The sequence below is a fragment of the Geotrypetes seraphini genome, chromosome 4 (assembly GCF_902459505.1).
Source record: "Geotrypetes seraphini chromosome 4, aGeoSer1.1, whole genome shotgun sequence".
Taxonomy (NCBI): Eukaryota; Metazoa; Chordata; class Amphibia; order Gymnophiona; family Dermophiidae; genus Geotrypetes; species Geotrypetes seraphini.
The window spans coordinates 261,472,432-261,490,365 of NC_047087.1; the positions used below are offsets into that span (position 1 = coordinate 261,472,432).

The following is a 17,934-nucleotide window of genomic DNA, read 5'->3' on the forward strand; positions in this document are numbered from 1 at the left end:
AAAATTCATTTTGCTGAGAGTAAACTGCAAAATAGACTATTAACAAGTATGGCCCTAGCAAGTTCAGTCAACATTTGAAAATTAAGGCCCTCTTTTACTAAGCCACGGTAGAGGATAGCCCCAATAAATTTGCATGAGGCAGATATGTGTGCCTGTCATCTCCATTATATGCAAATCTCTTTCATGCATATTCATTGGGGCTATCCCAAAAATCTGACTGGCTGGTGGTCCTCTAGGACAGGGATGGGAACAACTGGTCTAGACCATTCTAAAACTACCTAAATATGGATAATTTGAATTGATTTAAACTTTAATAAGACTGCTATGTTCTTTTAGCCAGGCTAACTATGCTAAAATTAATAAATTCAAAAAATGGTCTTTATTCTTAATAAACATCATTTTTAATTTTGCTAGTACATGAGGTCTCTTAATAACTTCAGAGCGGAGCAACCTCATCAACATGCTATGTATTACCTCCGACTGTTAATGACTGAAGTGGCTTGGACCAAAGATGAACTAAAAGAAGCTCTAGAAGGTAAAATATAGTGTAATATTTATAATATCTACTCCTTTTGCATAATTAGAATTCCATTAAGGGTTTCATTTTTGTAATATTTTGCCTCTGTAACACCCATGTTATACAAATTTTTCCCATGGGCTGAGAATGGGAGATAAGTTCTTTATGTATAAAGCCCTTATTATCTTTTTATCTAATGTGGTTACTTGTTTCACTTTTTAATCAAATAGTAGTGCTCAGAGTTCAAAATGAACTAGAAAAAGTATGAGCATACATACATACTACCAAACACAACTACTGCTACTTTAACTTTTCATTTCTATAGTGCTACTAGATATACGCAGTGCTGTACATTAAACATTCAAGAGACAGTCACTGCTCAGTAGAGTTTAAAATCTAATCAAGCAGACAAACAAGGCAGGTAGAGGGGTAGGGAATTTCTCAGAGAGGGAATGATAAAATAGGCATGGATACCATTTACATCCGTTCATATCTGTTTTTGTTTTTTTTATTCTGTTCAACAACTCTGTCAAGGTATGCACTTTTATACATTCATATTTTACTATTTTTCCTTTGGTTTCTTTTTCTTTTTAAAAAACAACATATGTTTATTGAAAGTGGTAGGATGCACATACACGCAGAGGCTACAAATATCTGTTGAGTATAAAATCTGAGTTTGCTATTGGCATGTAGTATTTTTTTTTTTTTTTTAAATCTTTATTGATTTTCCAAATTACAACTGTGTAAAACAAATCTATAATAATAAAACGCTAAGCGCACATGCGCACTCTCGCCGCGTGTTCCCTGATCTGTCGGGATGTGGCAGCAAGAGTGCGCATGTGCGCTTACTACGTCACCACAGGCGGCGGAGGGTGCGGATGCGAAGTCCTGCCGTCGCCTTCCCGAGCCTGCTACATACCGTTACGATGCGTCCCAGGCCCGTAGCGCAGCGGAAACAAGAGCGGAGCGAAACTGGAGGCAGAAAAGACAGTGGACTTCACCCCTCCCCTCAGAGCAGGCCACACCGCGCCGCCCCTTCACAACGCCAGCCACAAGGGTGATGTCCATTGGTTGGCTCGGCGGCGGGTTGGCGTGACAGCGGCATTGGCTGCGCCCGCCTAGCGCCGCAGAGCGGCCGAGACCAAGAAGGCCAACGATTGGCTGGGGCGATGGTGCTCAGAAGCCCCAGCTGGGAGCGCGAGACTGGTAGGTGGGCAGGCGCTATGGCTGTCCGGGGGAAGACAGACAGACAGGGGGTCAGGGAGAGAGATAGAAAGAAAGACAGACAGGGGGAGAGAGACAGAAAGAAAGACAGATAGGGGGACTAGGGAAAGAGACAGAAAGAAAGAAAGGGGGCAGGGAGAGAGAGAGAAAGAAAGAAAGAAATGCCTAAGTCTACACATCTATTCTAGCACCCGTTAATGTAACAGGCTAAAAAATTAGCATATATATAATATTATAAGAAGAGCACATTGATCCTATAGACATAAACAAACAACTATTTTAACCCTCCCTCCCATCCAATAATCAAGAAAAACAAATAAATAGAATCAATCAATACCTTTCCCGTTTTAAGATTGCAATGCAAATTCCTCCTCCCCCCCCCCCCTTCTACCCTGGATGTGTATTGTGTATGTTGAAAGAGCCATAGAATAAAATCAGTTATCAATCCTTACAGAATTTTGTTAATGGTTCCCAAACATCCAGAAATTTCCTATACTGTCCCTATTGTATGGCCATCATACATTCCATTTTAAAAGTATTACACATAGATTCCCACCAGAAAGAGTAATTTGACCTATCCCAGTTTTTCTAATTGCTCAAAATAAGTTGTAGGGCAACTCCTGTCATTACAAAGAGAAGTTTGTTATTGCAAGAAGTCTTTGGTTTCTTATTCAAAAATTCAGATATTAATTTGTACCACTGAGTGGCCTGATGTCCCATTGAGGAAAAAAAATGACTTCAGTTTAACTTCTTTAGTTTTGGCAATGTGCAGAGAGATACTGGCTTTTTGTAAGATTTTGGCGAGTGACAGAAAAATGAGCCTGTCTAAGAGGCAGAAGGTTTTTGCCATATGTCTGGGTCTCGTATGATAAAGAAAATTTCTGTAACTGTGGCAGGTGTCTGAGGGCTTGCAGAGATAGAAGAAATAGGCTTGCTTTGTATCTAGGACAGTTGTCCATACATTTTATTGCTGACCTACAAGTGTGTTCATTCTGCTGCCATGACTAACTTCCTTGATGAGGTGGATATTGTCTTTATCCACAGCCTTTGATTTGATTGATCATACTCTTCTATTGAATTGACTTTGAGACTGGTGTTGGGGGCACGGTTCTCAACTTATTCCCATCTTTATTGTCCAACCACTTTTATACTGTGACATTTTCTACCTTCACCCCCATTGGTCTGGCGTTTCACTCTCTCCTCTCCTTCCCTTTCCTTTTCTTCCCTCGTCTTCCTTCTCAATTTATTTTCTGCAACTGTCTAGATTATGTTCTTGCTACCCTGTCATCAATTTCCCTTTTCACTGTCTACCTACAACTTGCCACCTCTTTCTCTCATCCCCTCCAGTATTTCACTAACTCAATCCTCTTCCCCTCATCATGTGCCCTCTTATTATTTATCCCCTCCTTCCATCATATGCCCTCGTTCTCTACTCCTTCCATCCAGCATATTCTCCTCTCTGTCCACTTCCATCCAGCGTCTGCTCCCTCTATCCACTTCCATTCAGTGTCTGCTCCCCTCTTTCTCTCCTCCCCACTTTCTTCCTGCATCTGCTCCCCTTTTTCTCTCTCCCATTCACACTTCCATCCAGCTTATGTCTCTCTTCCCTTTCCCTGCACACAATTCCATCAGCATCTGCCCGTTTTCTCTCGGAGGGGGAGGACCGGCAGATACAGGAGTTGCTGCAAGGTCCCGTGATGACTGCGGCTGCTGGTCCACCCCTCCAACATCACATACTTCTTCTGGAGCAGAGCTGACACAGGTAGTCATTGCGGGACCTTCCTGCACCTCAGCATGGCTGCTGGTCCACCCTCTATGACATCACTTATTCCGGAGCAGAGCCGGCAAACGCAGTCATCGCAGGACCTTGCTGCACCTCCTCACGGCTGCTGACTCTGCTCCGGAACAAGTATGTCAGAGGGCGTGGACTGGCAGCCACACTGAGGTGCAGGTCACTTGGCAGAGTAGGGTGGGAGATTCCAGACCCGGCTGGCTGTGCACCCCCCACTCCCCCGGGCATGCACCCGGGGCAATCTGCCCCCACCCTACACCACTGTTGTTTGGAATACCTCTCTCTCCAGTCAGGTCTTTCCAGGACCTCAATGTCATTCTTGATTCTGGTCTCTCTTTTTAGTCTCATATCTCTAATATTTTTAAATCTGGTTTCTATTTGTGTCGCATTCAGTTTGTTCATGACTTTTTAGATTTCAATGCAGTGCACCCTCTTCTTCATATTTTGTAATTTCTCACCTGAATTATTGTAATTCAGTGTATGCAGGTATCTCTTCGGCTCAAAATAAGCAGTTTCAGATGCTTCAGAATTCCTCAGCTCATCTCCTGTGTAGAGTACATCAATATGATCACTGTTTTGCAGATTACATTGACTTCCAGTTTCTTTAACTGTCCCCCATACGCCTTGTGATGAAGACCACATACCATTTTAGTAGCCTTCCTCTGGACTGACTCCATCCTTTTTATATCTTTTTGTAGGTGCGGCCTCCAGAATTGTACACAATATTCTAAATAAGGTCTCGCCAAAATCTTATACAGGGGCATCAGTACCTCTTTTTTCTTACTGGCCATACCTCTCCCTATGCAACCTAGCATCCTTCTAGCTTTCGCCATCAACTTTTTATCCTGTTTAGCCACCTCAAGATCATCATATACAATCACACCCAAGTCCCACTCTTCCGTCATGCATATAAGTTCTTCACCCCCTAAACCAGTGGTCTCAAATTCGCGGCCCGGGGGCCACATGCGGCCCGCCAAGTACTATTTTGAAGCCCTCTGTATGTTTATCATAATCACAAAAGTAAAATAAAACAGTTTCTTTATCATGTGTCTCTTTAGCTATAAATGACAATATTATTATTAAATGAAGAGCTAGGCACTGAGTATAATCAATTTGAATGAAGAATATTCTCATATAGCAGCCAGCTTCAGTAAGATGTTATCTCACTGATTTACCAAACTTCATTCTGCATAACTTTACCATATTTTAAGGTCCTCAGCGGGCCACCACACACTCAAACCATCTCATTGTGTGGGGCTTTATGCTCCCACTCGTCATTGGACCCTTCAACGTTTTTTCTGTGCATGTGTCGCCAATATTAATTTTTAAAGAAATTTTTTATTATTAAGACAGCTCAAAGGAAAGATTTATGAACTATAAAGAGTTTTACCTCATACAAAATTGTCATTTCTTTAATAAGACATTAACTATTTTTTCTGCGGCCCTCCAAGTACCTACAAATCCAAAATGTGGCCCTGCAAAGGGGTTGAGTTTGAGACCACTGTCCTAAACTGTACTGTTCCCTCAGATTTTTGCAGCCCAAATGCATGACCTTGCATTTCTTAGCATTAAATTTTAGCTGCCAAATTTCAGACCAGGTCTTTCTTCATGTTATTCACACCATCCGGCATGTCTACTCTATTGCAGATTTTGGTAAGTTTTTACACTGCCTTGAACTGTTCATCAAATTCACTGTCATGTTATTCTTTTGCATTTACCCAATAATATTTTTAAGTGTTTTCCAGCTTGTAAGTTTTATTTATTTATTTTTTTTGTGTGTTAGCTCACTTTAGGCCAGTTTTCAGCTTTTAGCACCTGTGCAAAATATTTTTGCCACAATCGAGTTTGATTTCACTGCAGCCATTTTTTCAAATGGTCACAAAAGTAGATCCCAGTGACTTTAAGCAGTGCTCCCTGAGCAGTAGGGCCATTATACTCCAGACACTGAGTGGTTTCCAAGTGGCTCTTTCTGAAATTTATAATCCACCCCAGATCCTGAGACACTGCTCGGTGACATTCCATCTTGGACAGCACTCTGATCAGCTGATCATCCAAGTATGGATAAACTTGGATGCCTGATTTGTACAGATGCACTGCTGCCGCCATCATTACTTTGATAAAGGTGTGAGGTGCCTTTACCAAGTCGAAAGGCAGTGCTGAGAACTGAAAATGGTTCTCTAGCACGTGGAACTTGAGAAACCTCCTGTGACCTGTCCATATCCGTTACAGATACCTGTAACGATAAGCATCTGTGGGTGCTTGTGGTGCCTACAATGCCTGGGACCTGACCATGATCCTTCTCATTGTGTTCTTTGTTCACAGATGTCAAATAGATAAATCTGTGGTAGAAAAAGCTTTTCAGTGTTAAAACCAGTGCATTAGCTTTGGAAGCATCAGCTTCCATGGGTCCATGAGCTGCATTGGTTCCTGGGGATGCATTAATATTGAGAGTGTATCAGTCACTGTCTCTATCAAGCATTGGTAGAGACCACCAGGAGTGATCATTATCCAATTTTCACTCAAAGAAGAGGAAGGATTCAACTTGATTTTCATTGATGCCAAGGGAATATGATGCAAGACATTTGGCTGAGGCATAGGCATTTCTCAACATCACTCCCTATCAAAATGTAGCACCTGAAATTTGCATATCCAGTGAAAGGGGAGGGTGGGAATAAAGATTTACATGAATTCTTATCTTCCTTGTGAGATTGAGAGGGGGGAAGGATTATGTAACAGTTTCTTAAGGTTTATAAATGTTTAATATGTGGATAAGATATATTTGATAAAGATATTGATATTGATATAGAGCACTTATCATAAACTATGATAACTAATTGATAACTTGATGGATAATACTTCTACCCTTCGATTCTCCTGACCCCACTTCTACAGAAAAATTGGAAAAAACCCTACAAGCAGTGGAAAAATGGATGACAGACCACAAACTGAAACTGAACACGGACAAAACAAAATTTATACTCCTCGAAAAGGATAAGAACCCCTCCACCACAGAACTAGAAATTAACTCCACCAAATACCATATACAATCCACTCTTAAACTCCTGGGAGTAACAATAGACAGATGCTGCACAATGCAAGCCCATATCAACAAGACCACCCAGAGAGCATTTCTAGCCATGCGCAATTTACATAAAATCAGAAAATTTTTCGACAAAGAGTAATATAGGCTCGTAGTCCAATCCCTAGTACTAGGTCTACTGGACTACTGCAACATCCTCTACCTGCCTTGCCCTGCAACAATGATAAAACAATTACAGACAATCCAAAACACTGCACTCAGACTGATCTACTTGCTAAGAAAATTTGACCACTGCCTACCTAGACTCACACTGGTTATCAGTACAAGCGCGAATCCAATTCAAATTATACTGTCTATTATTCAAAGCAATAAATGGCTCAGCCCCCAATTACCTAAACAACCGCCTGAACCAAAATCTCGCCACTAGACAAAGAAGATCTAAGACTCCATTTACCTACCCCCCACTCAAAGGCACCCAGTGTAAGAAGATGTTTGACAGTCTGCTATCGACGCAAGCAGCGAAATTGGACCATGCCATCTCCAACCTGCTGATGACAACAAGCGATTTCAAATCTTTTCGCAAAGAAATTAAAACCCATCTATTCAAAAAATTTATACAGATGTCATAACTCTGTAAGAATTGTTAGTGGCCCCCACAATATATGGTTGGTGGGGTCACTTGAGAGTCGCCCTTACAAACGCCAGGTCCCAGGTTCAGATCCCTCACTGAAGATTCACCAAGAAGTAGAATCAAAAAGGCACAGCCAGAGGTGATTGCATAAAGAATATATTATAGAAATAGGCTTACAGAAAAGCAATATTTATAAGCATTACAATTAAGCATTACAATTAATGAGAGAGCAACGCAGTTTCCCTGCCTTACAGAGTTCAGAGGAAAAGAGAGACATAGAAGCCTGAAGTTCCAGGGAAAGGCAGAGAGAGAGAAAAGGGGGATGGGGTGATGCTTCGTGTTCCATAGATAAAGAGAAGGATAGACAGAGAGATAGAGAAAGAGAGAGCTGTTGATGTGTTGCAGAAAGGAGGCTTTTATAGCTTGGAATCTTATTCTGTGAATAGAAACTATTGTATGTCCCAGTATCTTTCTGTTTAGAATTTGTAAACTGTTTGAAACAATGGTTAATTTAATTGATAAGGAGGGTGTGATACTTGCAGGCATGGTAGATGGGATTAGTCTCTGGCTTCTTTGTCCCATTCAAGCAGCCTATCTTCTTGATAAACAATCCAGTCTGGCTGAATGATTAATGTATGTGAATTCTGTGCAGGAGCACAGAATTCTGCATCCAGAGTCAGATAATTTCCCATAGGCCTTTGCTGACATTAGTTATGCCAACTGAAAATGCTGTTTGCTAGCAATAGCTATGCTGACAAACTCCAACTTGGATTCCCCTCAGTGTGAATCCCCCATCCTCCCTTCTTCACCAGTTATCCTTCCCCTCAAAGCCCAAGCTTGTCAACTGCTTCCCTAACTGCATATATACTGAAACTGCACTATATCCTATCTGTACAGCATCCCGAATTGTATTTCCACTGGAATCCTCCTTGCCGTATCCCATTCCCTAAACTATACTACACCATTCTTCTTGTAACTCCTCTGGAAATGTTCTTCTTCTTGTAACTCTTCTGGAAAAGTCCAGAAGTCTCTTTGTAATCATCCTGGAAATGTCCAGATGTCTCTTTTGTAATCCGCCCAGAACTGCAAGGTTGAGGCGGAATATAAATCAGTAATGTAAAGTAATAATGTGGAGAAGGGGGGAGGGATATAATTCTTTATAAGTCATGTAAGGATATTAAGTGTTGTTTTACGTATAAAATATATTCTTTACTGTTTTCACTTATTGAAAGTGTAAAAATGAATTTAAAAAAAAAAAAAGTAGCACCTTAGTCATTAGTATCCTCAAAGTGCCCTCATTGTGAGGTTTGCTTATCCTCTGTGCCATTGGACAAGGTGCACCAGCCTTCATGGATCCCTGATTCTGATATTTCTCAAGTGACTCAACATATTGCCCATCCTGTTTTATTTTTTTATTTATTGCCCATCCTGTTTTATTTTTTTATTTAAAAATTTACAAATCTTAGCGGTTTACTGTGATGCTCCTACCTTTGTTAGTGGCATCCTTTAAGGAACAGTCAGTTATCTGAGTTTATTTATTAGGTGCCTGTGTAGAACGCTGTCAAAGGCTTTGCTAAAATCTAAATACACCACATCTAGCACACTCCCTCTATCCAAATCTCTAGTCACCCAGTCAAAGAAAGTGATAGATTTATCTGACAAGACCTGCCTCTAGTGAATCCATGTTGCCTCAGGTCCTGTAATCCACTGGATCACGTGTTCAACTTCTCTGAACCCCTCAATCACATGTCTAACCCCAAGAATTCCTGATCACAAGGCCGCCAAGCCCTTCCCAACCCCACTCTCCTCCCCACACTCTCCATTCATCTCATCCACCTCAGGGGTTTACTCAGAGGTAAGGCCTTGTAGTCCTGTGGCAAAGGATGAGAGCAGTCCCCCCTCTTGTCCCATTTCATCTAGTACCATGTTCAAAATAGAATTGATTAACCCCCTAGCTTTACTTCTGCAAAACTGTTACTTGGTGTTAGCAGCATCATTTTGAATCTGATACCAAAAAATGCATCAGTGGAGAGGGAATGCTCCCACCCCTTACCACTGGACCACCAGGCTTTTCTTCTGGGTAAGTCCCAGAGGTAGATGGGGGGTTCAGATAGGTCTGATATGGGATTGGAAGGTTTAGGAGCAGCAGACAAAGGATTGGGAGAGGTTGAATGTGATCAGGATCTGATGGAACCAGTGGTGCCACTGCGAGAAATAATACTGCTGAAAGTTAATGCACAGTTATGGTGTTACATGCATGAGCCAATAGTGGGCCTTCTGTGCTTCAGCCTAAGTATGTAATTCAGTGACATTGCATTAACTGTCTACATTGTGCATAAATGCAGGGTACATGTTTCCTGCATTTAATGCACAGGCTTTGCATTTATCTCACATTCCTGTTTTTCCTGTTTACATGTGGTGAGTGCAAATCCTACTGCAGTTTAGTATAAACTGAATTTCAATAAGATTTTATATCACATCAGAATAATTAGGAGATATAAAAACTGTATGATATAAACCCACTTCCACCATATCTTGATGGACAACTACTTCCACATCTTTATAATGATATACTGTGCTAGAAAAAGATTGCAAAAGCAGACTTACTTAGGACTTCAGAAGAATTTTGAGCCTTAATATTTATTGTACCTTCTAGGAAAATTATAAATCATATGTTTTTTTATGCAGTTAATGGGCTGTGGCTTATGCTTGTTACTACCTGAATGATTGAACCTATTTTTTTCTGCTAAGTGAATGTGTATTCGACATGATTGGAGTCTAGAGAATTTAATTTTCTCTTTAGAATCTGGGTCAAACGTGCATTCTAATCATGGCAAAATATGCACTAAAGTAATAATAGTACTATAGCAAAAATGGATACTTTCTTGTAATGTGCTGCTGTTGAAAAAATATCAACTTGCCTGAAAATTAACATTTTCCTTTTTCTTATGTAGATAATATATTGTTGCATGTATTATTAACAATACAGTAATTTTTTCTGTAAAAAAAAACAAAACACCCTCACATAAGTGATCTAACTGTCCAGTATATCTGTTCCAGATGTCACTCTTCCTCGTCTCAAGGTCTTTATACCGCAACTGTTGTCACGGTTACACATAGAAGCGCTTCTCCATGGCAATATAACAAAACAGGTTGGATTCTATTTTTTATAATGAGACCAGCAGATGCTACAGTATATTAAGAGGAGCACTCGGCTTTCATATTAGAATAGAAGCATTTATGAAGTGTCCCAATTTTAGGAGGAATTTTATTAAGCATTTTCCACATGTAAAGCAAATTTATATTTGGAAAGGGACTATTATAAAATTCTGCAGGAGTATACATTTATAAAATATAAATGCACTCTTTCTATGCACGTACTCATTTCTGTGCATGTGGTTTGGCAGAGTAGAAGTGGAGTTGAATGTATGCATTAAAAGCCCAATATTTAGCCTGTGGTCATCAGTGTTTTGTTGGTCATCATCAGTGTTATACCAGGAAATTCAATGACAAGCCATGTCCCGGCTCCAGCAAAGATTTTATGGGTATACAGAGCTGGTGAAAACATAGCCAGTTAAGTGCAATGTTTAGCATTTAACTGGCTGTGATGAACCACGTAAAGATAGGACTGACTTTTATGTGGTCAATCTTTATGCAATTATAGCCAGTTAAGTGCTGAATATTGGCACTTAACCACCTATGTGCTGACTCTACCCCCAGGATGTCCACAAAATAATCAGTTTCAATTTTGGCACCATACGGTTAAGTACCACTGAAATGCCTGGTTAGCCCCAGACAGGCAATTTAAGCAGCCAGGAACCTCTCCTTTTCTCCAGCAACAGTCTTAACTGGCTTCAGCTCTGCTGCCACACCCCAAACACAGGACAGTCGCCTTTAACCAGAAGGTACAGTTTACAGAGGTCTTGGATTAGAAGCTCACCTCTTTAGTGTTTTCCTGAAAGGGCCCTTTTACTAAGGCCTGTGGCCAAAATTAGCACATCAGGCACCTACCGCCACTTTTGGCCTGTGGCAATTCAGAAATTGCTATGGGTCAAAAAAGCACATCTTGGGGTATGTCTGCTGAGAGGCAGGTTTCAGCCCACACATGTTGCAGTAACAGCACGTCTGAAAAGCCCTTCCCTTTCTGCAAGTGGTAAAGGCTCCTGCGCTAAGCGCTGGATGCTTTTACTGCAGTCCATTGTGAGTATGCACGCACACAACACACCTCTTCCTCTGCTCATCTCTGTGGTAAGCCTTACCGCCTGAATTGCTGCACAGTAAATCTTTTTTTATCACAGCGGCAAGTGCGGTGTGCCTGTTGCAATGTTTGCCACATGGCAGCACCCTGCCATGTCTGATCTGTGGACCTACAAAAATGTCTTCCTTAATCTTGGCGACAGTTATTCTTGGTAACAAAAGCAAAGTTCAAGGGGGAGTGATAACCATTTTCTATATTTTTGTGGCATAGGCAATTAAGAAAGAGCACTTATTACTACAGTACAAAAAAATAGAATTTTGTTATTTAGTGAAATCTAAATCACAAGATAGCTTTGTTGACAAACATGATTAAGTCAAGTACATAAATGAGTGACATTGTTGCAAGTCACCAGGATGGCAAAGCTATCCCAGAGTTCAGTGTGACATGTGATGTCATTATCCACTTATGTGCCTGATTAGTCTTGCTTTCTGTGGGAAAACATCTGTTGTAGATGAGCAACAATAATTTTAAAGCATTTTAACTGTTTTATAAATTTTTAAGAACATTAGAAGGTATTGTTGAATATCTACTTCTTCTACATTTTTGTTATGCTGTGCTTCAAAGTTAGTATATGACAGAGCTGCTCTTCTGTTCAGATGGTGCCTATCCACTAGCACATTTTGTAAACCACGGTTAGCATTTGTTATTTTTTATTAGTAAGCATTTTTTCTCATTCTGTTTGCTATACAATTTCTCATTACAGCTTTTATTGCAATGGTATAAATTGCTGAGTGGACTTATTAAAAAGAAACCAAACACTAGTCTGAGAGACATTTGGAGCATTGAGATCAAGCATCAAATTTCTGTGTCTCAATGGACACAAATTTGGACTTGGAGGATGAGATGTACAGTGTCAGCATCTATGAGACAAACATGCTTTTTTCTGTTACATAGAGCATTATGGACCCCTGTTCGGTTACAAAAATTGGATAGCTCTAAGTCTAATAGATGTTGGACTGTCATCTCAAAGCAGGGATTTTAGATCATTTATTATTCTATTGTCCATTTGTTATGACTTTTTGGAAATCAATTTGGGACCAAATTAATTGTTTATTAGACAATCCGGTGGCATTGTCATATGATACTGTGCTGTTTGGTATGGCAATGAGAGCAAAAAGTCAGATTTCTTCAAATAATAACAAATTATTACTTATTCAACAAATAATTGGAAAAACTGGAGTAGATTAAATTATCATTTCTGGTGGAATTCCTTATGTCATATTTATAAAATGGAAAGATTTATTGCAATATAGCGAGGATATTTTAGGAAATTTCAAGATGTGTGGGAGCCATTAACAAAATATTGTACTAATTAGATGACATTTTTTCCTTAATTTACAGGTTCAGTTATGAGGGGGAGGGGGGTTAATTTTATTATTATATATTGTACAAGGTATTTGATTATATAATAAAAAGGGGTGGGAAGGGTGGGAGATAACAGCATATTCTTTGTACTCTTGATGATTATTAAGTGATATATTTATGGATAATTTGTTTTAACATATTGATACACTTATTGTAAGTTTGAAAATGAATAAAGAATTATTAAAAAAAATAAAAATTTATAATTAAGTTTTTGGGATAGAAGCTTAGAAAATGAATACAGGAATGCATTGTTCACCTATTGTCCTACATACACCATGTTTTTACTCTGGACAAGCTCTGTATTGTACTTATGCTATTTCCAGATTCTTGTATAATTGTTTAATTACATGGAGAATACTTCTAATGTGAAGTATACAAAAGAGATGTCAGTGTACTTTAAAAAAAAAAATTAGCATCTGTTTTTTTTCCCACTCAGGCTGCACTAGGAATTATGCAAATGGTAGAGGATACTCTTATTAAGCATGCCCATACAAAGCCTCTTCTCCCAAGTCAGCTTGTCAGATACAGAGAAGTGCAACTACCTGACAGTAAGTTCATACATTCTCTACATCTTAATATGTGTTCCTTAATACCATTAATCATTAGCTTTTATTGTTCATTTTCTCAATTTGGAAGTAAACTTACATTTTAGCAATTATAATGTATATTTAACCAAGTAGATATTTTACATTGCAAATGTTTGTATGGCTCCACAGTCACCCTAATGTTAAAAAGTGAATAGATCCAAACTTATCTGCAGTATTGCACAAAGTAAAGTCTAAAATATTTTCATATTCGGTTTCACTGTTTGTTCTTTTGTTTTTTTAACTACTACTCAGTGAAAATTAGGATAGGTATCATGAACCTTTATTTTTCTTATTACCTTATTTTACATCTCCCTCCTTCCTCTCCTAAACACACACACTTTTGTTAATCCATGGTAGCTTCTATCCAGGGCTTATTAATATATGCTACAGTGGTGCCATTATTTGACGTCATCCTGACCACCTTTCCCTAAAGGAGCAGCAAGACCCAGGTCCCCAAGGGATTAAGGAGCCTGTCCACCTCATTCTGGGTCCAGGTCTCCTGTACACATGACCCAGGCAATGAGCTCCCCAACCAAGGAGATCCGCATCTGTGGTAACAAGCATATGTCCTTGGTTCCCTTTGGAACCTGAGAACTGTAGAGTCCCTAATTCAGCCAATTAAGCAATGGCCACAGCTTTCCCTGCCAGGACTATGGAGACTGCTCTCACGGTATTCCTAGCTCCAGTTGGCTCAAAGAACAGAAGTCCTGACCAAGGAATTACATTGGAGATCTTCTGCATGGAAATAGAACTGCTCAGCACTTATCACTGAGCTGGTATTTAGAGTGAAGGGGTGTGTGCCTATTTTGTAGTTTTGGAATTTTCAAATATTTCTCCTTTTTAAAGGTGAAAATAAAAAAAATTCAGTAGTGAATTGTAGTATTGTGGTGTTTACTTATATTCAGTTTTCCTTGAACCAAACAATCCAGAAAAGTTTACAGTAACAAATAATCAAAATGCATCACATAACATTCAATAAATGTATTAAAATACTGTAAACCCCACTTTCATAATTAGGAGTTATTTTGGACCCAGAGGGATACCATATCACAATTAACCACTTTGTTACTGTTGACAAAAAGTATGAATGATTTTATGAATCAGTCTTACATATTTTTTTTACTGGAATCAGAAAAATGTAATTTTGCTCCATGTATTTTGCAATATTGCAGACATAAGCATTATGCTGTTGTGATGTTTTGCAGCAGCAGAGATAAGAATGTTTATGAAGATCAAGAGAAATATGCATTGAAATGTTATATAAGTAGTATGGTAGTACAAAAAGCCAAATGTGGAGCCTTTTGTAAGAGATGTAGAAGGCACCACTAAATACATGGAGGCTCATTTTCAAAGCACTTACACAGACAAAGTACTATAGAAACTTACGGTACTTTGTGTGTCTTAAGTGCTTTGAAAATGAACCTCATGGGTATTTTATGTCCGGAGCAGTGATTTCATGAACCTACATGTGCAGAAAAAGAGTAGCTATACTTGGCATCTTCCAGTAATCTTATGGATTTACAGAATTCTAATTCAGAATACAAAGTGGAGAAATTAAAACTATCAAAAAATCACAGTATTCTCCACTGAAAATAATTAAGCTGTCCTGGCACCAATAAATAGAATATCAAAGGAAAAAACCTGATTGCTGGTGAGCTTCAATTCAACTCTACCTCTAGCAAAACAGCATTAAAAAGACCTTCAATATGCTTGCATTTAACAATGAAGGATACTGAAATGCCACTAAAATATGCAAAGGCATACAAAAAATAAGTGTGTGTGCATAGATAGATAGATATCCCACTTATTCAGGACAACGGGCCAGCTGTTTTTCGTCCCGTTCCTTGTGATCCTAGGAGCCCCAGATTGGCCACAACCTTGGTATGTGGATTTAGTATATCTTCAACGGGGCAGAGTCCTCAAGCTTCTGGTTCATATGGAGCTACTCAGTCAGGAGAACCCAGATTGCTTGGTCTTAAGGCATGACTCTTGAGTGCATGGCCTTAGCACACAAAGGTTATTTGAAAGTAAGTCAATACTACTCTCCTCCAGGCTAAAAAGCCTTCAACAGTAGCAGCCTATCCATCAGCTGTTTTTCCTTCCATGTCCCAGAAGATTCCCAGTGGCTTTAAGCGCTGTTCTCAGTGTAATTGGGTATTCTCTAGAAGTGATGCCCATATCTCATGTCTCCAGGGCTTTGGACAAGATCATAACAATCATTCTTGTGTTCTCTGTTTGTGTATGCAGAAGAGAACCATAGAGATCCAGTACAAAAATATTTTTGTGCCAAGTTTGGTCCATTGATATTGGCATTGGACCCGATGGCTGAGGCAGCTCATTTGGGAGTGCACTTGCATTGAGGAGGTCTTCCCCGCCTTGAATCGAACACTGTGTTAGTGTCCCAGGACCAGTCTTCAAGTTAGATTGTAAGCTCTTCCGAACAGGGACTGTCTATAAATATCAAAATGTACAGCGCTGTGTACACTTTTCAGCACTATATAAGTGATAAGTAGTAGCAGTAGTTATTCACTGTGCTACTACTTATCACTTATATAGTGCTGAAAAGTGTACACAGCGCTGTACATTTTGATATTTATAGACAGTCCCTGTTCGGAAGAGCTTACAATCTAACTTGGACATAGAGACATGACATATAGGATTGGGGATGCAGAACCCAGGGTGAAAGGAGAGAGATTTTATGTAGGTGGTTTTATGAGGGGGGGATTTGAGAAAGAGTAAGATTGCTTGTGTGGTGAGATTTAATGAGAGAGAGATTGCTGTCACTGAACTGCACATTGGGACTGTGGGACCTCCTCAGCAGACAAGCATGAAAGTGTTGTTCTGGTCTGCTGCCTTTATTTCTTTATTTTTGCAGTGATTTTGGTGGACTTTTTTGGTTGTTCAGGGGTTTTACATGGCTCCAGGACTGGCTATTTCACAAACAAAGATTACTGGCTCTAGCCAAATTGATTTTCTTGGGATTCTAGTTGAAATTGATATAAATAAATAAGCTTGTAGTTTAAGCACTGAACATTGAACTGTTAAAGAGCTTAACGTTTGCACATTGCATGTGTCTAGAAGGACTGAGATTATTTTTATATTTAACACACAGTGTATGTATTTATGAAACATTATTTAAATTGCTCGTAATGGCTGGATTTGGAAAGAAGGAGGTTTTTTATGCCAATGAGGTATCTATGTTTAAAAACCTGATTGCATACAGAAGTGTTGGCGACAGGTTAGTGTCTGAGGCTTTTTCCTCCTTAAACTTGTATGTCCTAGAGCAGAATCAGAGAAGAGCAATCTTTTAAAAGGCAGGATTGTAAATTGTTCTAGGGGGTTTGGTGAGAAGTTGATTAAATAGTGAGGTTCTCCAGGGGTCTGTGCTGAGACCAGTGCTTTTTAACATATTTATCAATGATCTAGAGATATGAATAACTAGTGAGATAATTACATTTGCTGATGACACAAAGTTGTTAAATTGCAAGAGGACTTTGGGAGACTGGGCATCAGAATAACAGATGAAGTTTAATGTGAGCAAGTGCAAAGTGCTGCATGTGAGACAGAGGAACTTGAACTATAGCTACGTGATGCAGGGGTTCACATTAGGAGTCACTGCCCAGGAAAAGGATCTAGTATCATCTTTGAGGATATATTGAAACCCTTAGCTCAATGTGCAGCGGCGGCTAAGAAGACGAAAATAGAATGTTAGAAATTATCAGGAAAGGAATGGAAAATAAAAATGAAAATGTTGTAATGTCCTTGTATCACTCTAAGGTACAGCCATACCTCAAATACTGTATGCAGTTCTGGTCACCGTATCTCAAAAAAGATATAGCAGAATTAGAAAAGGTGCAGAGAAGGGCAATGAAAATGATGACTTCCCTATGAGGAAAGGCTAAAACGGCTAGGGCTCTTCAGCTTGGAGAAGAGATGGCTCAGGGGAGATTATCATGTCACTGTTTCTTACCATTCATTTTTCACATCCATCATAAAATACTGAGTGGAGTGGAAAGGATAGATGTGAATCGTTTGTTTACTCTTTCCAAAAATACTAGGCTAAAGCAGAATTAGAAAAGGTGCTCAAGCTTCACCCCAAACCATACCCCAATGCCATTGATTTTAATGTTACTGTTTCTTCTATTCATTATTCACATACATGCTATATAATCTCTGACTCTAGACCTCTCATAAAATATTGAGTAGAGTAAAAAGGGTAGATGTGAATTGCTTGTTTACTCTATCTAAAAATACTAGGACTAGGGGACATGTGTTGAAGCTACTAAGTAGTAGATTTAAAACAAACCAGAGAAAATATTTTTTCACACAATGTACAATTAAAACCCTGGAATTCGTTGCTGGAGAATGTGTTGAAATCAGTTAGCATTCCAAGGTTTAAAAAAGGTTTGGATAATTTCTTAAAAGAGAAGTCTATAGGCCATTATTGAGATGGCTTGTGGAAATCCACTGCTTATTCCTATGATAATTGCATAAAATCTGTTTTACTACTTGGGATTTTG

At 39.3% G+C, this 17,934-nt stretch overlaps 1 protein-coding gene across 7 annotated transcripts in view; it reads left to right on the forward strand.

Annotated features, from left to right (window-relative positions):
* The window catches only part of IDE (insulin degrading enzyme), a 229,545-nt gene that overhangs the window by 174,931 nt on the left and 36,680 nt on the right, over nt 1–17,934 (forward strand). For all 7 annotated transcript variants that reach the window (XM_033940203.1, XM_033940207.1, XM_033940204.1 and 4 more), the window contains exons 17-19: nt 415–535; nt 10,265–10,356; nt 13,264–13,375. In XM_033940203.1, coding sequence (XP_033796094.1) covers nt 415–535; nt 10,265–10,356; nt 13,264–13,375 — 325 coding nt within the window. The remainder of the gene's footprint in view (nt 1–414; nt 536–10,264; nt 10,357–13,263; nt 13,376–17,934) is intronic.